General features: G+C 42.1%; 2 protein-coding genes across 4 annotated transcripts in view; one reads left to right on the top strand and one right to left on the bottom strand.

Annotated features, from left to right (window-relative positions):
- Positions 1–3,412: 3,412 nt before the first annotated feature.
- LOC133490901 (sorting nexin-18-like) overlaps positions 3,413–22,959 on the top strand; it is a 20,737-nt gene continuing 1,190 nt past the window's right edge. Inside the window, exons 1-5 of one of the 3 annotated variants that reach the window (XM_061801586.1) lie at positions 3,413–4,692; positions 6,553–6,846; positions 7,258–7,477; positions 7,545–7,640; positions 13,475–13,616. In XM_061801586.1, coding sequence (XP_061657570.1) covers positions 3,953–4,692; positions 6,553–6,846; positions 7,258–7,477; positions 7,545–7,640; positions 13,475–13,483 — 1,359 coding nt within the window. In that variant the 5' untranslated portion in view covers positions 3,413–3,952 and the 3' untranslated portion in view covers positions 13,484–13,616. Of the gene's footprint in view, positions 4,693–6,552; positions 6,847–7,257; positions 7,641–13,474; positions 17,152–22,959 lie in introns of those variants that run through there. The other 2 variants (XM_061801585.1, XM_061801584.1) reach the window with 2 other exon arrangements.
- LOC133490900 (chondroitin sulfate proteoglycan 4-like) overlaps positions 18,860–22,959 on the bottom strand; it is an 18,121-nt gene continuing 14,021 nt past the window's right edge. The window contains exons 20-22 of the mRNA XM_061801582.1: positions 22,735–22,887; positions 21,276–21,857; positions 18,860–19,987 (exon numbers count right to left, since the gene is read on the bottom strand). Of these exons, the coding sequence (XP_061657566.1) occupies positions 18,860–19,987; positions 21,276–21,857; positions 22,735–22,887 (1,863 nt within the window). The remainder of the gene's footprint in view (positions 19,988–21,275; positions 21,858–22,734; positions 22,888–22,959) is intronic.

Genomic DNA, 22,959 nt, shown 5'->3' with positions numbered 1-22,959 from the left:
CAACCACTTCCGCAATGTACCCGACTCAAACTGTGCGATATTGAGAGGTTACAATCCGCGTCACAAATTAAAGGATGTATGTGTACTTTTTTATGTATCTTTCAATACAAATTGTTTTTGGTTTTTTTTGGGAGTTAAGTCATAGCAGAGAAACGAGTGGGGGGGGGTTGTAGATTACGTTGGTAATTTAATATCTGCAAGTCATGACTTACCTGCATACTTTCATTAAAACATGAAATGTTTCTCTGAAGGTTAATCTCTCCCTATACAGTCGGGCAAGGAATATTTCGAAATGTCAGGATGAGCCTAAAATGTATTTCAACCTTTAAAAGTGAAATAAACTCAGATTATTTGAGTCATCTGTCATCCACGGCAGAGAAAGAGTATTATAATCTGCGAAATGGAAAAAAAAAATCGACTTTCTCAAGACACATCTTGTGCCTCTAGTTCTACCAGTACTGTATACTGCACAGCATGAGAAACCATCACATCTAAGGAAAAACAGCGAATTAAACACAGAAGGCATGATTTAGGAGATGTCAAGTATTTGTCAAAGGTTCGTGGGGACACTCATCATGGGCACACCCCCGCAGCCTTGTGCTGGTTTGTCCCCGTTATTCCCAAAAAGCACCATATTCGTAAGCGTACTATAAAAGGTTTGAGGTTTCCTTTTTTTTTTTTTTGAGGGGGGGGGTACAAGGCCAAAGGGGTATGATTAGTGTGCACATGAGTGTGTGACAAATGACCAACACTTTACAAGTCGTGCATTTTTTTCCCCTGATTGGTTGTTTTTCCTCAGGTGCGGTGGTTTATTTGTATCAAATAGATAGATAGATAGATAGATAGATAGATAGATAGATAGATAGATAGATAGATAGATAGATAGATAGATAGATAGATAGATAGATAGATAGATAGATAGATAGATAGATAGATAGATAGATAGATAGATAGATAGATAGATAGATAGATAGATAGATAGATAGATAGATATAGATAGATAGATAGATAGATAGATATAGATAGATAGATAGATAGATGCTCCCACTAATGTTGTGTTCACAGGACTGCACACACAATGCCCTTGCTCGGCTGCATTTATGTACAACAAAAGGGTAGAGGTGATCTTGGAAGCAAAGTGGATATAAAAAGTCAACACACCCCTATGCCAGGTTTTTGCCATATGTATCAAAAATGAGATCAAGATACTTCCAATCATTTGAAAAAAATTTCCACCATTTATGAGTTCTGTAACATTTACATTGACTATAACTGTCAGAAAGGCAATTGATGGAGTTGGTAAAATTTGTAGATCTTGAAAAAAATTTAATATATCCTTTAAAATCCGAATCAGTACACGATGAACCACAGAGGGCGGCCGCGAGTGTGCTTCTGTAGATTGAATGAGATTGCAAATTCCCTTGGCTCTGAGCTCATCGCACAACCGGTTCCAAGGAGGAACAGAAAGTGATTTTATTCATTTCGAGTTTTGACAATTAAACAATTAGCTGTGGCTTTTATTTTGTGTTGTAGTTTCGATAAACCAAGCTTTTGAAAAATTGGTGTTAATACCGCTGTACAGAAGTGAATCTATTGTTGTCCCAAATTCCAAAAGGTGTCATTTGTAAGTGAATGGTCAAAAATGTGGAGGTGAATGGTTGCCCGTCGATACTTCTGGGAGGGATTCCATCCATTTCACATTTCAAAATGTGTTATTTTGTAAAACAATCAATTACGTGACTCTGTAGACTGTTTTCGACCACGTGACTACATCACCTGGCCACGTTGGATGGTTTCACTCTACTGACGCACTGTTCACTCCATGGCTTTTGCATACAGACCTGAGTTACACAAATGTTCGTACGACTGTTAAAAGTGATGCATGATGGCTAAAAAGACTTTGTAAAGTTATCGGGGCTCATGAGATGTTGCTTCAAGAAACCGTTACGAAAAGAAGCGTGCTTTGATCGACACTATTGACCCATATGCCTTGGAGACTCACAAATGGAGCACACAAATGTGGGCGTCGGTAACCTATCCAGACATCGTCAACTATCTCCTCTTCTCAACACGCGCTTATACCGTGGACCTACTAAAGAATTACAAGGGTCTGGAGGCCTACAACCAATTCATCAATGGCTGGGTTTGTCATGCGGCGGTATCCATTGTAAGCAACCTGTGTTTCCACGCTGTGTACCACACAATGCAATTTAAATATGTACGGCATGATTACAGTCAGCCTTGTATTAAATTATGTTGATTATTATTATTTTGGTTTTTGTTACTGAGAAGGAGTGAGAGAGAGGTTCAACCCGGACTAGTCACAAGTGGAGCCGCCACTTTTTTCTCCACTTCCATGGCCACATTTTTAGCTCAACTCACGAGACAGCCCTGCTAAAAAAAATTCTATAGAACATTTCCAAAGAATTCCTAAAGAACTATAGAACTTTAGGACCCAAGTCCTATAGAATTTCTATAGAAATGATATTGTTCTGTGGAAATTCTATAGAAAATCACAGCCAAAGTTCTGTAGAACAAGTTGTTCTGTACAAATTCTATAGAATTCTATAGATTTCTGTAGAATTTCCATAGAAAATTTTTAGTAGGGAGCTAGCAGTGCGCTAACTCATTTTTGCAAATTTATTATAATAAATCCGAAAATACAGATTTTGGAGACATGCTTCGCATTCACACAAGAGTATTGTGCTTGGCTGCTAAATCGGCTCTGCTGATACGGGACACCCACAGTTGTCGCCGTTTGGTTGCTAACTGCTCTGTTTTCTCGCACTGGTTCTTGATCACAGCTGGCCGTCGAAAGAAAGACGCTTTACAACGCCCACTTTCATTTGAGCGACCGATAACATAGCAGTGCGCCCCCATTCATACGCCTTTCTGAAATGATTCATGCTTAGTTACGGTTTGCTTACTCGAATTCACCCCACCAAAATGGGGACCACCGGAAGGTGTGTGACGTCAGTCGAACACAGTCCACTGACACCCGGAGAACGCAAACATCAACTCCAACTGTGATGCTCACTTTAAAAAGCGTTATGTGACACTGGCCTCTAGCGTCCTAACTTTGTCATTACATATGCAACATGTCTTCCTGTAAAATACTTCACATTACGCTATTCTACAACGCAGTGCGTATAACCATGTACCCATTTTAAGTATATATGTGATAGATAGATAGATAGATAGATAGATAGATAGATAGATAGATAGATAGATAGATAGATAGATAGATAGATAGATAGATAGATAGATAGATAGATAGATAGATAGATAGATAGATAGATAGATAGATAGATAGATAGATAGATAGATAGATAGATAGATAGATAGATAGATAGATAGATAGATAGATGGGTATGCTGCTGATGTAATGTGTCTCCGCCTCCGTTAGTTCTGTAGCTGGTCCAAACTTGTAGCAGGCTCCGCCCCTACCAATGCTTCGACGTGTTGGGACTTCGCGTCTTTAACTTTACAAGCATCTCGAAGAGTGGAAGGGGGGAAAGGAGCGAAAGACGAGAGGGAGCTTTAAAACAAAAAATCAGGAGTCGCACGGTGAATAAAAGCTGCTGTGCAGCCACCGCAGGTCTGTCAAGCTTCTTTTTAAAAAAAAGTCCGTCGGATGTCTATTAGTTTTTTTTTTTTTTTTACGGATGAAGTTGTACGTGGAAAGCGAATGATTGTTGAAACGAGAGTTACCAGAGAGGGGAGGAGGTTGCTGTTGGATATCTGATAGGGTTCCTGGTCTGCTTTCCTTGTTTTTTCTTCCGTTTCACGCACGGATTAAACGGACAGAAAAGTTTGGCGGTCTACGTCACGAACTCGAGTCGAGTTTTCCCCAAAGATCTTTATGTCGGGAATGTGTTGTTGAGCAGCCGAAGAGAGAGAGAGAGAGAGAGAGAGAGAGAGAGAAGTGTTGTACTGTAATCTTGGTGCGAGAATGGCGCTGAAGGCCAGGGTGTTGTACGACTTCCACTCGGAGAACCCAGGGGAGATCTCCATTAGTGAGAACGAGCTGGTGAGCCTGTTCAGCGAGGAGGAGCTGGAGGGCTGGTTGGAGGGGAAGAACAGCAGAGGGGACGTCGGTCTCATCCCGGCCTCCTACGTGGAGATCATCAGGGACAACAAAACCTCCAAGAACAACAACGGTTTGTCCTCTCCCAAAGTTGTCACCCCGACCCACACCACCTATTCTCAGCGAGGACCCGAGGCGGGCAGCGTCGGCAGCGGCGGGGGCAGCTTCCACACCAGCCAGGGCAGCGATGACGACTGGGACGACGACTGGGATGACGGCTCCCCGGCCACTGAAGCCCCACGGGGTCTGGGTACCTCGCCCCCTTCTCTGTACCCGGTGACCACCTCCCTGCCGGCCCGGCGCAGCAGCTCCATGCAACCTCAGGCCAAGAGCTCGGCCACCGTGGGGAGGAACCTGAACAGGTTCTCCACTTTCGTCAAATCTGGAGGGGAGGCCTTCCTCCTTGGGGAGGCGGCCGCTTTCGTCAAAGACGGGGACAGGATCTGCGTGGTGACGGGCAAGCACGGGCCCGAGTGGCAGGACGACCCCTACCCCTTCACGTGCACCATTGACGACCCAACCAAGCAGACCAAGTTCAAAGGCATGAAGAGCTACATGTCCTACGGCCTGACCCCCACGCACACTAATGTTCAAGTCAACCGCAGGTATGAAACTCTCCTTTTTTCTTCTACTCCCGGGTGAACCGGTGATGGTTCTGTGGCTTGTGGCCTCTTCCCACTGTTGTTCTCAGCAAATGGCTAAACCAGAGCCAAGTATGGCCTTTTGGCCTCAGGAATAGCGGGCTTCCTCTGGATTTCCTCAGTTGCCTTTTCTCATTGTTTCTTTGTCTTTAGTTTTTTTTCCCCCAAAAAAACATTTTTTAGTCTGTTACTGGTTGTGTAGCAGTACATTTCCCTGACTTCACTGCAGCCAAGATGGGTCCAGTTCTTGCTCAGTGATGGTGTGAATGTAATAGTGAATTGAATGAAAGATGTTAATAGTTATTTGCTTCATGCCATATCTGTAACTTTATGTCCCACTGTTTATGGTCTTATTATGTTCAAAAGTACTGCTGTGGGGAAAAAAAATAATAGCAAAGCTAAGACATTTTTCACACGAATGTGTTTTCATCTGCTTTGAATGAACTTTATTCATATAGCAACCAGGCTTTTTTGTTATTGTCGGGCTGCATCAACAGATGTTCCCAATAAATTTTGGTGGAACTGCATACGTGGATGACATCATCAAAAACATTCCACAATATCTGTGTCATTTGCGAAATGTTAGAAAATCACAAATTCCAAGTCAAGTCGAGTACATTTTTAGTGAACAGTGTACACAGTTTGGTCCAAACGTACAGGCTTTAGACAATGACAGAGAGTACTTTTTTTTTAATCCACCGCCACAATGGATCTGAAATTAAACAATGGAAATGTCTAGTTAGCAAGTCTGCCTCACAGTCAAGGGAGTCTGGGATTGAATATTGCCTCAGGTTTACTAATGTGTGAGTGCACGTGTTGTTCTATGTATGCTTACATGTGTTTTCACAGATTACTTTCACCTCCCCCCAGCATTAAAAACTATTGGGTTAAATAAAGACAATAAGTATAGTCAGCCACATCAGACGCGTGCACAGACATTTTGGGAGGAAGGTGCTCAAGACAAGAATAGGGCAGCTATTTCCCCAATTATTCATACACTTAAAAAAAACGCAGTATAATTATTATCTATGGATTTCTTTTAACACAGTCAACACTTTCAAACGACTAGCACAAGTGACTGGAAGTTGCAGCGTGTATAAAGTCGACACATCACTTGTTCAAATACCATTTTTTGTGATGTACTGTACAAAATGAGACTAGTTTTTTTTATATTTGGAGGAGAAGAAAAGCAGTTTCAATCAATCAAACAAAAGCCTTTAATGTCATTATATGCTGTGCATACAATGAAATGACGAGTGCTTCTCCACAAGGTGCAAGGTGCAAAATAACAGAATAAAAATCGAACAACATCTTGGGTAAAAAAAAACAATAGATAAAACATCAAGGCACAGTTATGCACCTCGCCATTGATGAACAGTGGAACCGGGTCGACGCTGCATTTCCGGAAGTTCAGGATGATTTCCTTTTGTATTTGTGGTCTTCAGTGTAAGGTTGTTTGCATAACGCCACTTTGACAATTTTGATTGGTGTCATGCCAGACTCCCTATGTATATATCACCATCAGGGACCACAGGACCTCCAACTGTACAACTCAATCTAAAAATTTGAATATTTGATGGAGGGAAAATAAAAATAAATAACTGTGATAACGTAGTTGCACAAGGCCTCTTATAAATGGGGGATGTGCCTGTGTTCAGGATTGAGCAACCACATTCAAACTCATGTTAGTGAGGTTGGGAGTCACCACACAACTGCCACCATGAGTCAATGTGTACACGTACGTGGCTGATCCACCAAATTCAGATAAGCACATGGTCTGAATGCCGTTTATTATGCATTTATTCATTTCCTCATCCCCTTCAGGTACAAACACTTCGATTGGCTGTACGCTCGGCTGGTGGAGCGTTTCCCGGTCATCTCGGTGCCGCATCTGCCGGAGAAGCAGGCCACTGGCCGCTTCGAGGAGGACTTCATCTCCAAGCGACGGAAAGGCCTCATTTGGTGGATGAACCACATGACAAGCCACCCTGTGCTGGCCCGCTGTGACGTCTTCCAACATTTCCTCACGTGCGGGGCGGACGAAAAGGCCTGGAAACAGGGCAAGAGGAAGGCAGAGAGGGATGAGCTGGTTGGGGCTAATTTCTTTCTCACCATCAGGTATGAAGAGCGAGTTGTTGATTTGACAAAGTACGCTTGCCTTGCCAACTTCGTTCCAAGTTATTTTTGATCATTCACAACAGCTTCTTGCTGATACTGTCTTCAAATGTACACTTGCAGTGTTGTATTTTGTCATGGTCATTATGTGACAGATATTCAAGTTACTAACAGTACTTGTGTCAAGTTTCAGTGGATGGTTGTTGCCCTTAAGCAAGGTTATTTTATTTGTTTTCCTTGAGTAAATGTGCCGAATCGACGCTTTTATCACGGGGTGAGGCAGATGTGAGAGAGCTCAGCATGTTTGTGATGATGATGTCATGTGTTTTCAAATAAAGCTGCAACGTTTCCCTCTCAAAGATGTTTGCAAGAATACGGCATCATTCCTAAAAAATGTCTCTTCCCCCCGTTAAGCACACCCGCCGTCCCACTTGACCTTCAGGAAGTGGAGAGCAAGATCGAAGGCTTTAAGTCCTTCACGAAACGGATGGACGAGAACATCGTGGTTGTAAACACCACCATCAATGACTTTGCACGCAAGCAGATGTCGGGATTCAAGAAGGAGTACCACAAAGTCGGACAGTCCTTCAAACTTCTCTCACAGGCGTTCGAGCTGGACCAGCAGGCCTACTCGGTAGGTCTGAACAAGGCCATTTCTTATACTGGTGATGCCTACGAGGCCATCGGGGATTATTTCGCAGATCAGCCACGCCAGGACCTGGATCCTATTTCTGATCTGCTGGATCTCTACAGAGGACATCTGGCCAACTTTCCTGACATCATCCATGTGCAGAAAGGTCAGGAAATGAATTTTCGTTTTTTCATTTTTTTTGTTGTTGTTTTTTTTTTTAAATGTGAGATCTGATCTTGCGGTCCAATTTAGTTTGCTCTGTCACATCTGCGTTATAAGGTGAGCAGGAAGAGAAAAACTACATTTCTTTCTCCTTTGTCATCAACCATATTTGTTAAATGACACTTTGCTTTCTCCCCCTCTTGACACATTATTCAATGTCATCCAATCAACAGCTCGCAGCATGTCCAGCTGCACTCTGTGCAATAAAATCATAAGATATGACTGTTAACCCAAAGCTCAAGTGATAAAAAGTGTGACACTAGGGTCAGATATTTTCAGACCCTACAATACTGTAATTTTACATGTGGTTTATTGAAATCTGAAGCTTTTAGTGTCACAAGTCACATGGATTTGAAATGCTTAGCTTTTAGTGGGATCTATAGAGGCTCAGGTATCAAGTTTTTGGAATGATTTGAATTGATGAGTACGTAATCTTACATATTTTTTTCGTGACCTATCCTGTTCAGATGCACGGCCATGCGGAATGGTGAATCTGTATGCCTTTTGCACTGGAACAGTTTTGCTGTGCAACAGGAGTTTGAAAGGCTCCCTCTGCTAACTTTTGTAGTTTTTAATAGCTGACATTAATCGAAAATGCACCTGGACATAACAGGGTTTTGGGGAACAGACAGAGGGATAGAATGGACAAGAGAATGGGGGAATAGGGAGTGTGTAAGCTTATAAAAAGTCAACCGCCAGGCTCTGAAATTCATTGTTGCATTTTCATTTTTGGGGGCGATCGTGTATGCCGTCGAAAATAACGAAACGTAAAGTTGCCCAAGAAATCTGTAAATGTATGCTCATACATGTTGAGCAATGTAACTGTCACGGTGACCTGGGACTAAAATTGCTTGGAACAATCAGTCAGCCCCAATTCTTGTTCAATCTAGGAGTCAGGAAAATGATGATGAGAATTTAGTCTTTTAACTCAACCTAAGAGAAATGAATGGTACCGATGTGAGCACCGTCTGGCCCGTAGGCTGCATTATTCGCCTGTGAAACAATTTAAAGGCAACACTCACGAACTCTGCGACCCCGAACCAAGCGCTTCATCTGTTTACACTTACGGAATTGCAAAGTCAGTGTGAGGGGAAAACTGATACCCACATTGAGAATTTTTTTTTTTATACCCTTGGTACTGACAGAGTCTGAAGTGAGTCACTTGAAAATACACTACAAACACAACAAACAGGAGTTAGCTTGTTGGTTCCCTGCAGCATGGGAGGAGGGAGACACTGTTGGCATGAAAAATCCTGACGTTTGCCAAACCTGGAGGCACTGTTTCTATAGTGGACTGAGCTCCGTTTGCTAAATACAATTGCAGTCTGAATGCCAATGGTCTCTGTGACTGACAGTTTTTTCTACCCTTTGTGGCAAATAACACATTTTCTCATGCTTTCTGCAAAAATATTTAAGAACATAATGCACGACAACACAGATGTTGACCTCATTTAAGTCCAGGAATGTGGTCTCTGTCATTTTCTCCTGTCTCTGCTGCCAAGTAGTGTACATTCATCAAACCATGACAACGTAGATGGAAGTCTATTCAGAAGAGTGCAGACCTTTGTCAACCTCAGACGGTAATCGGTAGATTAATGCAAACTAGAGAAAGGGAGCAGAATACATCCGATTATGATTGTTTCAAACTTTGAGAGTTTGGTTGTCAATTAAAACAGTTGTAAGTTGTAGTCGATAAAGTACCATTCCTGTCTCGTTGGTTGTGGTAGTCCACAAGACAAAGTACCTGACAACGAAAGGAGCATTTGCAAGCAAAATTAAAAAAATAAGTGGTCCTCGGTTTACAACAATCCCGACAACGTTGCACGGCTGCGATGTAAGAGTGAGTACATCATCACATGGCCCCAGACTGTCTGTAACTTTGTGAGCCAACGTTAATATTAAAACATCACAGGGAAATGGACCTTTCTGATGGCGATCTTAAGCTCCTCCCCCTTTGCCATGTCCCACAAGCTTCCAAAATGGCGATCGAACGGAACATGTTTGAAGTCGATTCTCTATCGCGGATTCCAGATAATATTGGGGTATGTTTTTTGCCAAATGCGTCAGACTTGTCCAAGAGAGTTCGAGAGAGGTCTCAACTATTTCACGCAAGGATATGAACACGGAATAAAAATTTTGGACGGAGCAGGATGTAATGTCAAAGTTGCAGAGAAACGTTGGCGATCGATGCAAAAGCGCCTCACAAACTTCATATTGAAATCCAACAGGATAAAATAGCGGAATCGTACTGCGCATGTAAAGCAGGGTGAGTACTTTTTCCTTGGAAAGCTCACGGGTAATATCATTGTAGTCTTTATAAGTGAGTCGGTGTATTCATTTGACTTGGCTCGTAATCGAACCCAGTCCTCTGTCTTAAAAGCCTGATGTGATGCAAATAGACATTTCTCTAGCATGACATCGCACATTTACGTATCCCTAACCCAACTCTTCGGCATGAAACATTACACTCTTCATTCAGCAGGTCAGTGATACACTAACGAAGTGAAACTTGTTCTCCTGCAATGTATAAAGCACTGATAATAATTCAATTAAACTCAGAGAAGATACTTCTCCGTCACTTACCTTCGAACATACAAACAACAGCCTTGTGTTTGTTGATATTGTTCACATTTAGTTGTACGTGCGCTCTTCTGCAAGCCTTAATCCATCGTAGACACTTCGTCAACTGTGTTTTAGGCTTTGGAAAATGAATCAACCGGGCCCCTTGTAAGGATATCTTTTATCAAAATTGCACATTCCCCAAGCGCATATGAGGACCATTTTCTTCGTAACATTAACTTTTCCAAGCGCGCGCTACTGACAACCTGCATTGCTTGTGGGACAATATGGCGAGAGCGGCGTGTCAAGCCAGGGGTTAAGACAACACGGCTATCTGATTGGCTATTATTGTACGAGTGATTGACAGGTCGGAAAGGTCCATTGTAGTACAGTAAACAAAGTACTACAATTCACATTACAGTCACCTTGCATCATGATGTAACTTGAAGGGTCTTGTTACCAGGAATGGACAGTTCCTGGTAAAGTTAGACCATTCCATTTAGCACGGATTGATGTTGTTTCAAGGTGCCTCCAAAGGCATTGTTCCTTGACATCTGGACACAGCTAAGGATCATCAAATACATTCCCAAGTGTACAATTTTGGATCCCCTCTGAATTCCTCAGCCAGTAACACAGCCCCCAAAGTTATGTTCATTAAGAGATTTCTGAGTTTTGCTCTTCACAATCAAGCAATCAAACATTTCACCCATATAAAATTTTCTTGTACAAATTTTCCAGTAATCGAACATGTTCATTTTTCTCAGAAGGATACCTTAAAATAATTCAAGCATTAGATTTGTCGCCCCAAGTATGCTGTTCAATGAGGAAAGTCACCCATTTCTGCTTTCTTGTTGTTTTTGAGAAGCTTCTGCTGACTTACACCGATGACCTCGTCCGCGCATTGCAAAGTCGGCACTTTTTTACGACTTCCAAAAAATGACAGATGGTTTTAGTCACGATGAAAGAAATGACGTGAAACATTTGCATTGCAACACATCTGCGATAATAGCATCCCCATCCCTCGGTATCTTCCGCGGAACAAGATTGGGAAAACATCAAAACCTATGTAAAACCTCGTTGACCTAAATATAGCTATGTAGCATCAACCCACAGGTCTAAAGCCTCACATCTGATTTGAATGAGGACAGATTCCTGGGCCTCTTGTCCAGCGTTACCCTGGGACTGCAAGAATGCAAAATAGAGCAGTCTCTGGATTAGTTTTCCCCTCCTCCTCCTCCCACTCTGTTTTTTTCCTCCCTTTTTTTCCCCCTTTTCCTCTTGGTTCTTTAATTTGAAGAGAAGAGATACAGACATTTCCCACCGTCATTACAAAGAACATACTTCGGCCTACCGGCTGCTAATCGCTTCGGCAGCCAGGGGTGCAAAGTCCAAGTTTGTTTCATTTCCTTGCTATAGATATAAAGTCATTTTGTGTGTGTGGAGAAAAAAGATTAGCCGTTCTTTCTCTTACATCACCAGGTCACAAAGGTCAGCGTGGCACTGAGCGATCTTACTTGTAATTTCTCTTTAGTTAGCGCTTAACTTCACAGTTCCTCTTGTGTTTTCCATCCTTCATGTCTGTCAAAAATGTTTTACTTCCCTCCTTAAAAGTTGAGTCACTCGACATTTTAAGGCATTACTCAGCGTCGGGTAAGGAAGGATGTCTGGGGTGTTTTTTTTTTTTGGGGGGGGGGGTGTTTAAAAACAGTGGTGTCAACAAACAGCTCTTTTCTTTCTATAGCTGCTTCATGGTCAACATATGCTCAATTAGCTGCTGGACCAGAAACAGCTCTCCATCTATCCATTTTCTGAGCTGCTTATTCTCACAAGGGTCGCTAGAGTGCTGAGGCCTATCCAAAACAACAGTCACAATCATACCTTGGAGCAATTCAGAGTCCCCAATTAATGCATGTTTTTGGGATGTGGGAGGAAACCGGAGTGCCCAGAGAAAAACCACGCAAACATGGGGAGAACATGCAAACGCCACACAAACTGGGCTGAGACTTGAACCCTGGTCCTCAGAACTGTGAGCCCAATGCTTTAACCAGTTACTCCGCCGTGCCGCACAAAAACGGCTCATTCTTTTTTTTTTTTTAAATCACAGAGCTGCTTCATGGTTAGTTGTTTGCATAACTGGAAGCAGTTAATTCATATGATAGTAACAGAGATTCCACTAGCTCTTGCTAGCTAGCCTATGGACTAGGATCAGGTCTGTTAGGATCTGTGGTGCACATATAGTTAATTACATCACCTTGTCCCTGTCCTGTCCAGTCCTATCCTGCCTGTACTGTCCTGTCCTTCAATCACAGGATGTAGCAAAACTGACCCATACAACACTCGAATCCAATGTGTCGCTGTACTAGATATGTCATGCTTTACTTTCCTAATCTTGTTTTCTCGTGCCTTGTTTTTGTTGTCTTCTCATCCTATATTACTTAACTAAATTGTTACACCCCTTTAAAAACTTGGTTCTGTTTAATTCTCAATAAACATCCATCAGAATAAAAGAAAGAAACCAAAGTGGCATTTTAAAAAGTCCACTGTTCCGGCATAAAAGGGATACAGATCTTCCTTTCTGCTTAACCTAACAGCTGAAGAGTACAAAAAAAAAAAAAAGCCTAAATGAACAAAATCAGGTGGCTGGTAAAGCGTTGGCCTCACAGTTCTGAGGTCCCGGGTTCAATCCCGGACCCGCTTGTGTGGAGTTTGCATTTTTTCCGTGCACTCCGCGTCCTGCCCGTTGACAGCTGAGATAGGCTCCAGCATTCCCCGCAACCCTTGTGAGGATAAGCGGCTAAGAAAATGGATGGATGGATGAACAAAATCCATCCATTTTATGCAACTTACCCTTATTAAAGTCATGGATTGGCAAAAGTAATTTTAATTTTCCTGCTTTGACTGAATCCGGTAACAAGAGTGATGATGGGAAAAAAAAAACCCCACTGTAATTATGTTTTTGTAAGTGTTGTGGTAATTGTTAGGTTTCTATTCAATTCACATTTCCACTAGTGTTCAAAATGCCAGTTTGAATGAGTTTTTCATTAAAATGCATCTTTCTGCCTCTCTTTTCATCTCGAGCCAAGCACACATTTTTAATTTCCTCATAGATTCCGCCCATATGTAGGCTCATATTCACGTGAATTCATTTCTTGTCCAAATTATCTTTGCATTTGCAGCAAAGGATTAACGGTACCGCCCTTCTCCTTTGTGTCGTCCAAGGTGCGCTGACCAAGGTGAAGGACTGTCCCGCGCAGGAGGGCGACCTCCACGACCGCTGCAACATCATCTCGTGCGCCACGCTGGCCGAGATCCAGCATTTTCACCGCACGCGCGTACGGGACTTTCGTGCGCAGATGCAGCACCACCTCCGAGAGCAGATTGGCTTCTTCCAGAAAATCACAGCCAAGCTGGAGGATGCGCTCCAGAGGTATGACAGTGAGCAGTAGGATAAAAACAAAATCCTGGAGCGTTTAAAAAAAAAAAAAAAAAAAAAAAAAAAAAGAGGAGGCTGAATTTAGAATAGACTGAAGAGCAGATGAATGACTGATAAAGCTTCTGTAATGGAGCATATGTCATGAAACACATGTTATGACTCCTGGACTATAATGTGATGTATGTATCCACACACATTTGACATTTCAGTGGGATTTGCAATGTTCTCAATATGGTGGCCACAAGCTCTCGCCTGCTATTTCCATAAATCATCTGAACTTCAAATGGACACTTCGCCCGTTTAAAGACTAGATTAATGGTGCTTTCTATCACCAGGTGAAAAAGCGCAAAGGACACAGTATTGGATTACGCGACCAAATGGCACATGGATAAAAGTACTGATGAATACTTATTTTCTGTTTCCAAAAACTGATAAGTCACCTACTAAGATGAACAAATGTTTTTTTTTTTTTAAATCTTGTGTTAGGAGAATTCCACATATGTTTTTGACGTTTGAGTCTTTATGGAATTGCATGAAGATAAGATGCTTCTCTTAAACCAGGGGTCGGCAACCCGTGGTTCTCGAGCCGTGGGGCTCTTTCATCCTTCTGTTGTGGCTCTCTGGTGACTTTGAAATGAAATACTGTGACAGTGATAAGTTGTACAAGAAAACCAAAGTCCCAGATGTAGAATCACCATGTAATTCTTAGCTCAACGTCATGTTGCTTACTGCGGACATGACTGTGATGTCATTGTAGTGCAACGTTATTGTAATCCGACAGATAAATAAGACACACACTAAACAAATTGCTGGTTACACAAACATAACATGGCGGCACAGGTAAAGCGTTGGTCTCACAGTTCTGATGTCCCGGGTTCAATCCCGCGGACCCGGCTGTGGGGTTTTCCTTCCACATCCCAAAAACATGCAACATTAATTGGACACTCTAAATTGACCCGAGGTGTGATTGTGAGGGTGGCTGTTTGTGCCCTGCAATTGGCTGGCAACCAGTTCAGGGTGTACCCCGCTTCCTGCACGTTAACAGCTGGGATAGGGTCCAGCACTCCCCGCGACCCTCGTGAGGATAAGCGGCAAAGAAAATGGATGGATGGATGAACATAAGATGGATGAAAATTGTTGTCATCCTTATTGTAACGAAATTTCAGCATTGCATTGCACAATGTATGCAGAGAACCACATGACTTCACCTTTGCAATAATACTCATAATATCCATCCATCCATTTTCTTCGCCGCTTATCCTCACAAGGGTCGCGCGGAGTGCTGGAGCCTATCCCAGTTGTCAACGGCCAGGAGGCAGGGTACATCCAGAACTGGTTGCCAGCCAATTGCAGGGGAAATACAGACAGACAACGATCACACTCACAATCACAACTAGGGGCAATTTTGAGTGTCCAATTAATGTTGCATGTTTTTGGGATGTGGGAGGAAACCCGGAGAAAACCCAAACAGGCACTGGGAGAACATGCAAACTCCACACAGCTGGGGGTGAGATCGAACCTGGGTCCTCAAAACTGTGAGGCCAACGCTTTACCAGCTGATCCACTGTCCTACCTACTCATAATATTTTCCAACTTATTTTACTTTGTTCCTTTTTTACTTGTAATTCTAAATTTGATACAGATATCATTTTTACTTATTTATTGTTGCACAAAACATGCGTCACATATGGTGATGTGGGACACTTCACAGCAAGATTTATTGAGCTATATTTCATATGTCAAACGGGTCTTGTGGCTCCTGGTGTTTTTTTTTTCCCATGGGAAGTAATCAAAACAGCTCTTTGAGTATTTAAGATTGCCGACCCCTGTCTTAACCAGCCTTCTTGAACCAAAACTGCAAGTGTGGAAACCGCCTACAGTCACTAGCGGCGTGGTAGTTTCCCCGGTCTGACTTCTGCGCAAGAAGTGTGGGTTCAAATTCCGCTCAGTGACTGCGTAAACGTGAGAGTGAAAGGTCGTCTAGCGATTAGCCCCGAGTGACGCAGCCCTGTGACGTACGTCAGATCCCCGTCACCCTGGACTGGATAAGCGGCGTAGAAAAAATGGATGGATGGATGTAAACCATCTGAAGTGACTGTCATTATACAAATGACCTTTGCATGTCATCGACATCCAATAAAAACACATTATAAAACTTTTTTTTTCTGAATGGAAATACAAAGACATTTTGGTGATGCACGCTTTTTATTGGCCAGTTATGTCATTTTTCTTTCATTGACAGAGCAGCGCACGCTCGGACTGACTTCTCGTTTTAAAAAGCACACGTACGATGTGGAGGTTGAATCATATGATATCGTTTTTGCTTTTACGCACGCCGGTGAGGTCAGAGTAGGAATTTTTGAAACTTTGTCTGCCACTTTGTTTTATCATTCCACTGGAATTTACCAGTTAAACATTTATGCTATTCGAAATAACCGGCGTCATTATTGTTTGCTTCTTACATTGTTTTTTTTTTTTTTTGTGTGATACTGTATTTTATTATTTCAGGTTTGTGTTCACATTCCTGGGAATTAACCCGTTGATGTTTGTTAAAGGGGCCATTGCAGTTGTTCATGGGGTGCACATGTGTTCCATGTATTACAAGACACTATTTCCATAAATAAATGGATATAGAACATAGCTCAATCATGTCTTTGTCTCTACACTTACACAGCTTTTGTGCTTATCACCATCCCCCCATCAGTCTTTATAAATTATTCTTTTAATACCAATGCTGAACTTTCTGGTGTTGTTATAAATCTAAAATTATAACAACAGGAGAACTCACGTTCGAAATTCTCCGTGGTAAAAAAATCAAACATTGTGGGTCTCTTGGCTTGTAAGTGACACCAGCATTCAGAAAGTGCAGGTCACGTTACTCTTTATTATTTACTTTGCTTTCTTTCTCCTTCGTGCTTCCTTTTCTTTTTCCTGCGTTGAATAATAAGCCATTCTTTAATCAGGCTACTGCACATACTCCTTTTCCTCTACTATAGTTGTCGAAAATGTCTGGTTTCTGAGATGGAATTGTTTTTCTGACTGGTTTCTAACATTTACCAAACCCAAACGGAAGCCTGTAGAACCGGGTCGAACGTACACTCGTTGATTCGTTTTGAAACAAATTAATCATGTTTAACAGGCCTGCAGTAAAACCTTGTGTTTTTCCAAGCAGAAAAAAAAGGAAAAACAGATATGCAAACAAAGTCAAGATAAACTTATGGGAAAATGTTGCCCTCTGACTAAAAGCAGAACATCGAGGATCAACAAAGCCCATTCCGGGATGATAGTTGACATCCAATTTGTTAAAAAGTGCTTTTTTTTATAGTAAGCAATGGAGTCATAAAACCTTTACATAACAATACAAGTGTTGTTTATAGAAGATATTTGTGTTTTTTATTTTATTTTGTACACAAATTGAATCATTTTTTTGTCTTAATAAATGCTTTGGTCAAATATTACAAGAATCATGAATTGCTAAATCTTTCTTACCCTCTTTTCTACAGCCCTATTCATATTAGTGTATTTTGAAGTTTCTGTATTATAATATGCACTGCTTCCCCTCCTCCCCCTCAACTGTGAGGTTTGACTTTGCGTTGCCAAGGTGACCGAAGCCCATAAAGACAGTACAAACATCCAGTCTTATTTTCTCATGCAGAGGCAGCGCGTTGTCACCATGCCGCAAAATTAAACTCATCAATCAGTGTTTGTATCCCAGCGTGTCGCCAACATAAATAGTCAAAAATTACTTACAGACACATTTTTGGGGCAAAGACGGTGTAATGATTTGGTCGTGTAGTTTCATGTTTGATGATTGGGGCATGGACTCCAAACATCCAGAACTACTTGGATAGATATACATGTAAATTAAAGTCTTTTCCACAATCGCATGTTTTTTAGTAAAAATTTAACACTGTTCATTTGTCATAGCAGTGTAAAAATGTGTTAACTACAATGTCCTAGTTTGAATGACCCTTCTATCTTTATACCTGTATGTCTCAATATTTTTGTCAATACATATAATATCTATGGCTGGAAAAAAAAAAGTAAAACTGTCCGAACACTGGACTGGTTTTTCAAAATACATGGTCTAATGGAAAAGGCCTAATGAAGTATTAATGACTTTAAAAGAGTCAGGGACTCAACAAAACAAAGCAAAGTACTCTTTGCACATAAAATCAGCATTTACATGTTTAATTATTCCTGAAAACATCTTTTTATTGAAAAATAAATCTTTTACAGCACAGAGTAACAGACACAGGCATTAAAAGAAACTATTAAGGAAGAAGCTCTTAACATTTGACCATTGTTAAAATATTTGAACTAGCAAGGGAGATCAGATCAGAATATAAAACCAAAAAACCTTTACACCAAGTAAATGTGCTGAATTTAAAGTAGGGTAGACACAAAAAATGTTTGTTACTGCATATCATTAGGATCATTTTAGCTCTAAAATAAACTACGCCCAGAATGTATTTAATCTCAATGTATTGATTGTAAGGTTTTATTTTACTGAATTGAACCAGCATCATTTTGACTTGAAAATGTACAGAAAATACAATAAACGTGAAACAATGAAAACCTTGTGCTTGAGAAAAATGCTTAAATAATAAATAAATTAAGTTACAGTGTATTACAGAATCTTTATTATTGTGGTTGTAGTTTGTTGTCGTGGTTAGGATCCAACATAGTAATACAAACCTGTAGATTAGTTGGTCGTTACGGTATAGAAGTCTATTTTTAAACAAAATACAATGAATAAAGGAACCCATTTTTTTTAACGCATGCACAATAAATTAGGTGTGCGTCCTTCAGTAATACATAGTGTACACCTGTAAGGCACAGTTTGCATTTGAGTTATAACACAGCGTTACCTTGCTATTAACATGGGGTAGAAACCGAGGCCTGTCACGAGTAGCAAAAATCCACAAGTAAATAACACCAAAAGGTGGTGCAAAAGCACTACTTTTCTATTAAACAGGGCTATGGCCTGACTAAGTGACTATGACTATATCAATGATAACATAGTTCCATGTCGAAATAATGACAGAAATGCCGCCTACTCAGGACTGCACTTTTATGTTATAAAGGGCAGATTTCTTAAGTGAAACGCAAAAACATGACCCCCTCCCCCCCAAAAAATGGCGAGTATATGTGGGAATACTGTACTTTAATCAAACCCAATACTGGTTGTCTTTAAGCGCTGGTGTGGGGGATTTACATCTACAAGCGGTCTTGAATTCTACAGAGATGGCTGGTAATGAATTTCTACCTGCAGCTTTCTCTCTCTTGTTAGTTTCATAACCGCTCAGATTCTCATCACTGTTTGTAGTTTCAGCATCAAAGGGGCCCCAAAAGGTCATTCCGGGGGCCAGACTCCGCCTCCTGGGGCCTTCTGGCGTCCTAGGTGAGGCAGGACAGCTGGCCGCACCGAGCGGGGTGACCACCACGGACGGCATGGCCACGCTTCGCTCCGGCCGGCCCAAGTACGGGCTGCCCTCGGCGGGTAAGTGCACCGCGGCCAGCTCCTGGAGGAGACGCATCCTGGCCTGCTTCTCCTTTCGGTGTCGGAACACAAGGATCAACACCACCAGGATGACAATGAGGAGCAAACAGGCCAAAAGTGGCAGGATGATGAGCAGGGGGTCTGAAGCAGGTCTCGGCAGGACCTCTACGTGAAATGGACGGGTGTCAGGAGGCTTTGCCGGATTGTGTTCTGACTCGGAGGGAGGGTGAGGCTGTGGGAGCGATCCATGCCCCCATCTAGGTGCGTCCCCACCACTCCCTGACCGGCTGCCGTGACTCACACCGCGAGTGTGGTTGGCCGTGCGGTGGTGAGGTCTCTGCTTATGGTGTGTCTTATTGTGGTTCTTGTGAGTCAGGATGTGAGGGTGCAAATCCAATTCCACCCCGTTGGATGCGTGGGCTCCCTTTCGCCACCCTTCTCTTCCCCCACCCGCGGTGGTCTCGTTCCGTGTCGGCAGGCGGGTCCCCTCGTGTTCGTTGCTCACACCGTCCACTTTTTTCGAGCTAGGCAACCCATGACGCATTTGGTGGTGAGGTAAGATGGTGAAGTGAAGCTCACCTTTGGCCGGTTGGACGTTGCCGGCCTTCAACATGAAGATAAAGGAATCGTTGAGAGGCCTGGCGGGGGTGTGGCCTCGGGTTGTCGCAAGCTCGGATTTGTTACTCGGGAGTTGACCGTCGCTCAGGGTCTCCTCAATGGCAACGCGTCCTTGCACCACGTCGCGGAAAGTAAAGGACTTCAGGACTTCTGGGTCTCCGTTGGGATCGTAGGTCATCTGCATACATGAAGGCACAGCAAAAACGGTTCCCCTTATTACGCTATCAAAAATTAATATCCATCAATTTATTTTGTTTTAGTAATACTATATGATGAGGCAATTATACATCTATATGGTTTTACAGTTATAATGGCCCTCTGAGGGAAATCATGAATCACCATCATTACCGTCACACTGCCACTCTAATATCTTATCTCTTTATTAATCCCACATTGGGGTAATAAAATCCTGTGAGGTGACCAGTCCAGGGTGTATCCCACCTCTCGCCCAAAGTCAGCCAGGATAGACCCCAGCTCACTGGCGACCCTAATGTCCTTAATCAGTATTAAGGGTTTAATAAAACTGGTTTTACACAACTTCGATTCACAACAGAAGTTGTCCAAAGCACATTCCCGTCACTTGCTAGTTAGTCTGAAACGGCTGGAGGGAGGCGGAAGAGGCATTAGGAGGAAGGAATTGGGAAAGGTCTGAAGACTGCATATATCAAAAATTGTACCAATAACAGTAATAATCTGGTTCTGATTAGCAATGCTGATGAGGTACATGTTTAAATCTAACTATTAATGGTAAAGTATTACGACAAATAGAATAACTAGCAGAGGTCCAGGCACTATTGTATTTTGCACAGTAAGCACTGTATGTTAAAATTAAGTACTTAGTGTACAAAATACAATATTGTACAGTACTTTTGCGGTCTCACAGTACTTAGCTGCCTTTGCTGACCTATAGTTAACCCCCTCTTGTCCTGATTACTGTAGATTCATGAAGAAGGGAAAAAACGTTCAACGACAAGAATCTTGCTTTGGCATCATCAAATCATCATTTATCATCGTTGGGACCTGAAAACTCAAAGACTGATAATCTTGCTTTCATAAAAATTTGTGGTCTTTTTGTTCAGGCATGAAAAAAAATACATTGTTGAATGCATGAAGACTAATTCATAAGAGTCACTCGGAGCGAAGTTTCATCTGCAAATTTCGAACTTGTCCTATATTATGTCAAATACAATTCCTATTTTCACACTGAATTACAGTGGATTTTGCATGTTATTGATACAGGGATTTTTTTAATGTAAGATAGCTTGATAAAAGCAGCATTATATATGACTAAGGACAGTACCATACAATAATCGGGCAGAATTGTTATCAGAACTAACTATAATTTGGGCCGACAACTGCAAATCTCTTTTTCATCTTTTTTTTTTCAGTGCTCTTGTTTATACAGCCACGTTTTGAGCAATTATGAAATGAGAAATTGACAACAAAGATGATCAAAGGATCCATACCTTGACTAGTTTTCCATGTTTTGGCGGAGACAGAACCTCAAAGACCGGATTGACTCTGCTGATCCTCGCCAGCTCAGAGGCATCCATCATGGCTTTTCCCAGTTTCACAGCGATGCCGCTGGGGACTCTCACTGGTTCTCGCAGATAGATGAGAGGCCGCACTACTACCTTCACCGTCTGCGCAGTCACGTTTCCGTATTCGACACCTGGCGCCGAGGCCGACGCTGAGATTTGAAAGCTGTCCTCTGATTCGCTGAGGTCAGTCATGTGATAGACAACGCGGCCATATTGGAGATCCTCGTGGAAGAAGGTCATGACCTCCTGGTCGTTTATGGCAATGCGCCCGTGACGAGGGTGTGTGGTGACCGTGTAGGTGATGTTGGCCTGGTTGCGACTGTTTGTTTGAGCTGCGAGCTGGTTGGTCGTCAGGATCACTGCTGTCCTGCCTTGAACCAATGATAGGCCGGTGTTGTTCACAATGAACAAAGAGGGCTTAATCACCTCCAAACTGAAGAGTTTGTAGAGCGGACGATGGTGTCCGTCGGTGATATTAAAGTAGAAAACGCCAGTTGAAGGCTCGCCCTGGTGGATCCAAATCAAAAAGGAGGTAAAATTAAAGATAGAAATTAATTTTTAAAAAAGTAGGGACAGAAAAAAAAAACAAGTTCAATAGTATATTTTAGGGAAAGTTAGTTTTAATTTCTTGGCTGCAAAGAGTTTAGCCTCTGTAAGGGGCTGGTCACCCATCAAATAGAAGAAGAGTTGAATGTTATCAAGCTATTTAAAAAAAAAAGAGATGTTCGGGACTTCTGCCCGCTTGTTACGCAACACTGGGGCTAATGTACAAAGTAATTACCCCATGCGAAGATTATCCACCAATGACTTGGCAGATAAGATGAGCAAACATCAGAGTCCGGCCGTGAGACAACTTTGTGAAACACTATCATCAAAATCTGAAACTAAAATGTGAGCAGAGCTTCACTAAATATTGGTGGATGCCCGGATTAGCATAATTAGCGTTAGCTTCTTTTTAGCGGAAAAAACTCAAGTTGTGAAGTGCTGCCTCAGTGAGTATTTTTTTTTTGTTGGCAGGCACTCACTTTTTTCCACTTCTGCAGGTAGAGCCATTTGCCTCTTCAACTGCCTTACCTCGCTCCACCCCCGACCATCATGCTAATGAAAGCTATACTCACCATTAGTTGCTCATTAGACAGTTTGGAGAGCCTTAGAAAAAATGGTTTGTTCAGTGATCTGTAATTCTTTTGTCCTTGGGGTAGAATTTCACTTGAAAAATTTTGTCAAACCCCCTGGGAACAATTTTTTGGATTCAAAAATTGTCTCCTTTGAATCTTGATATTTGCTAACTTGGGAAAATGGTTTGCAAATAATGACTCTAAGGTTTTTAAAGCACACAAATGGGCAAACATAATTAAAGATGGAAATTGTTTGACTTTTTCACCTGCTGGATAAAATGCAGCCGGCCGTGATTGACATCGTACTGGGTGAAAGACGTCACTGGTTCAGGTCTTTCGCCGAGAGTCAAGTAGCCGTTGTTGGGCTCACTGATCACAAGATAATGCAGTTCTTCTGGAGGGGTGTCATGATCTTCAACCTGTTCTTGGAGATGAAAACAGATTGTTAGGAAAAGCAACAAGTTAAATTTTGCAGCAGTTCATCCACCCAC

The sequence above is a fragment of the Syngnathoides biaculeatus genome, chromosome 17 (assembly GCF_019802595.1).
Source record: "Syngnathoides biaculeatus isolate LvHL_M chromosome 17, ASM1980259v1, whole genome shotgun sequence".
In the NCBI taxonomy this organism is placed as follows: domain Eukaryota; kingdom Metazoa; phylum Chordata; class Actinopteri; order Syngnathiformes; family Syngnathidae; genus Syngnathoides; species Syngnathoides biaculeatus.
Note: the sequence above shows the minus strand (reverse complement) of the source record. Positions and strands in the feature narration are given on the sequence as shown.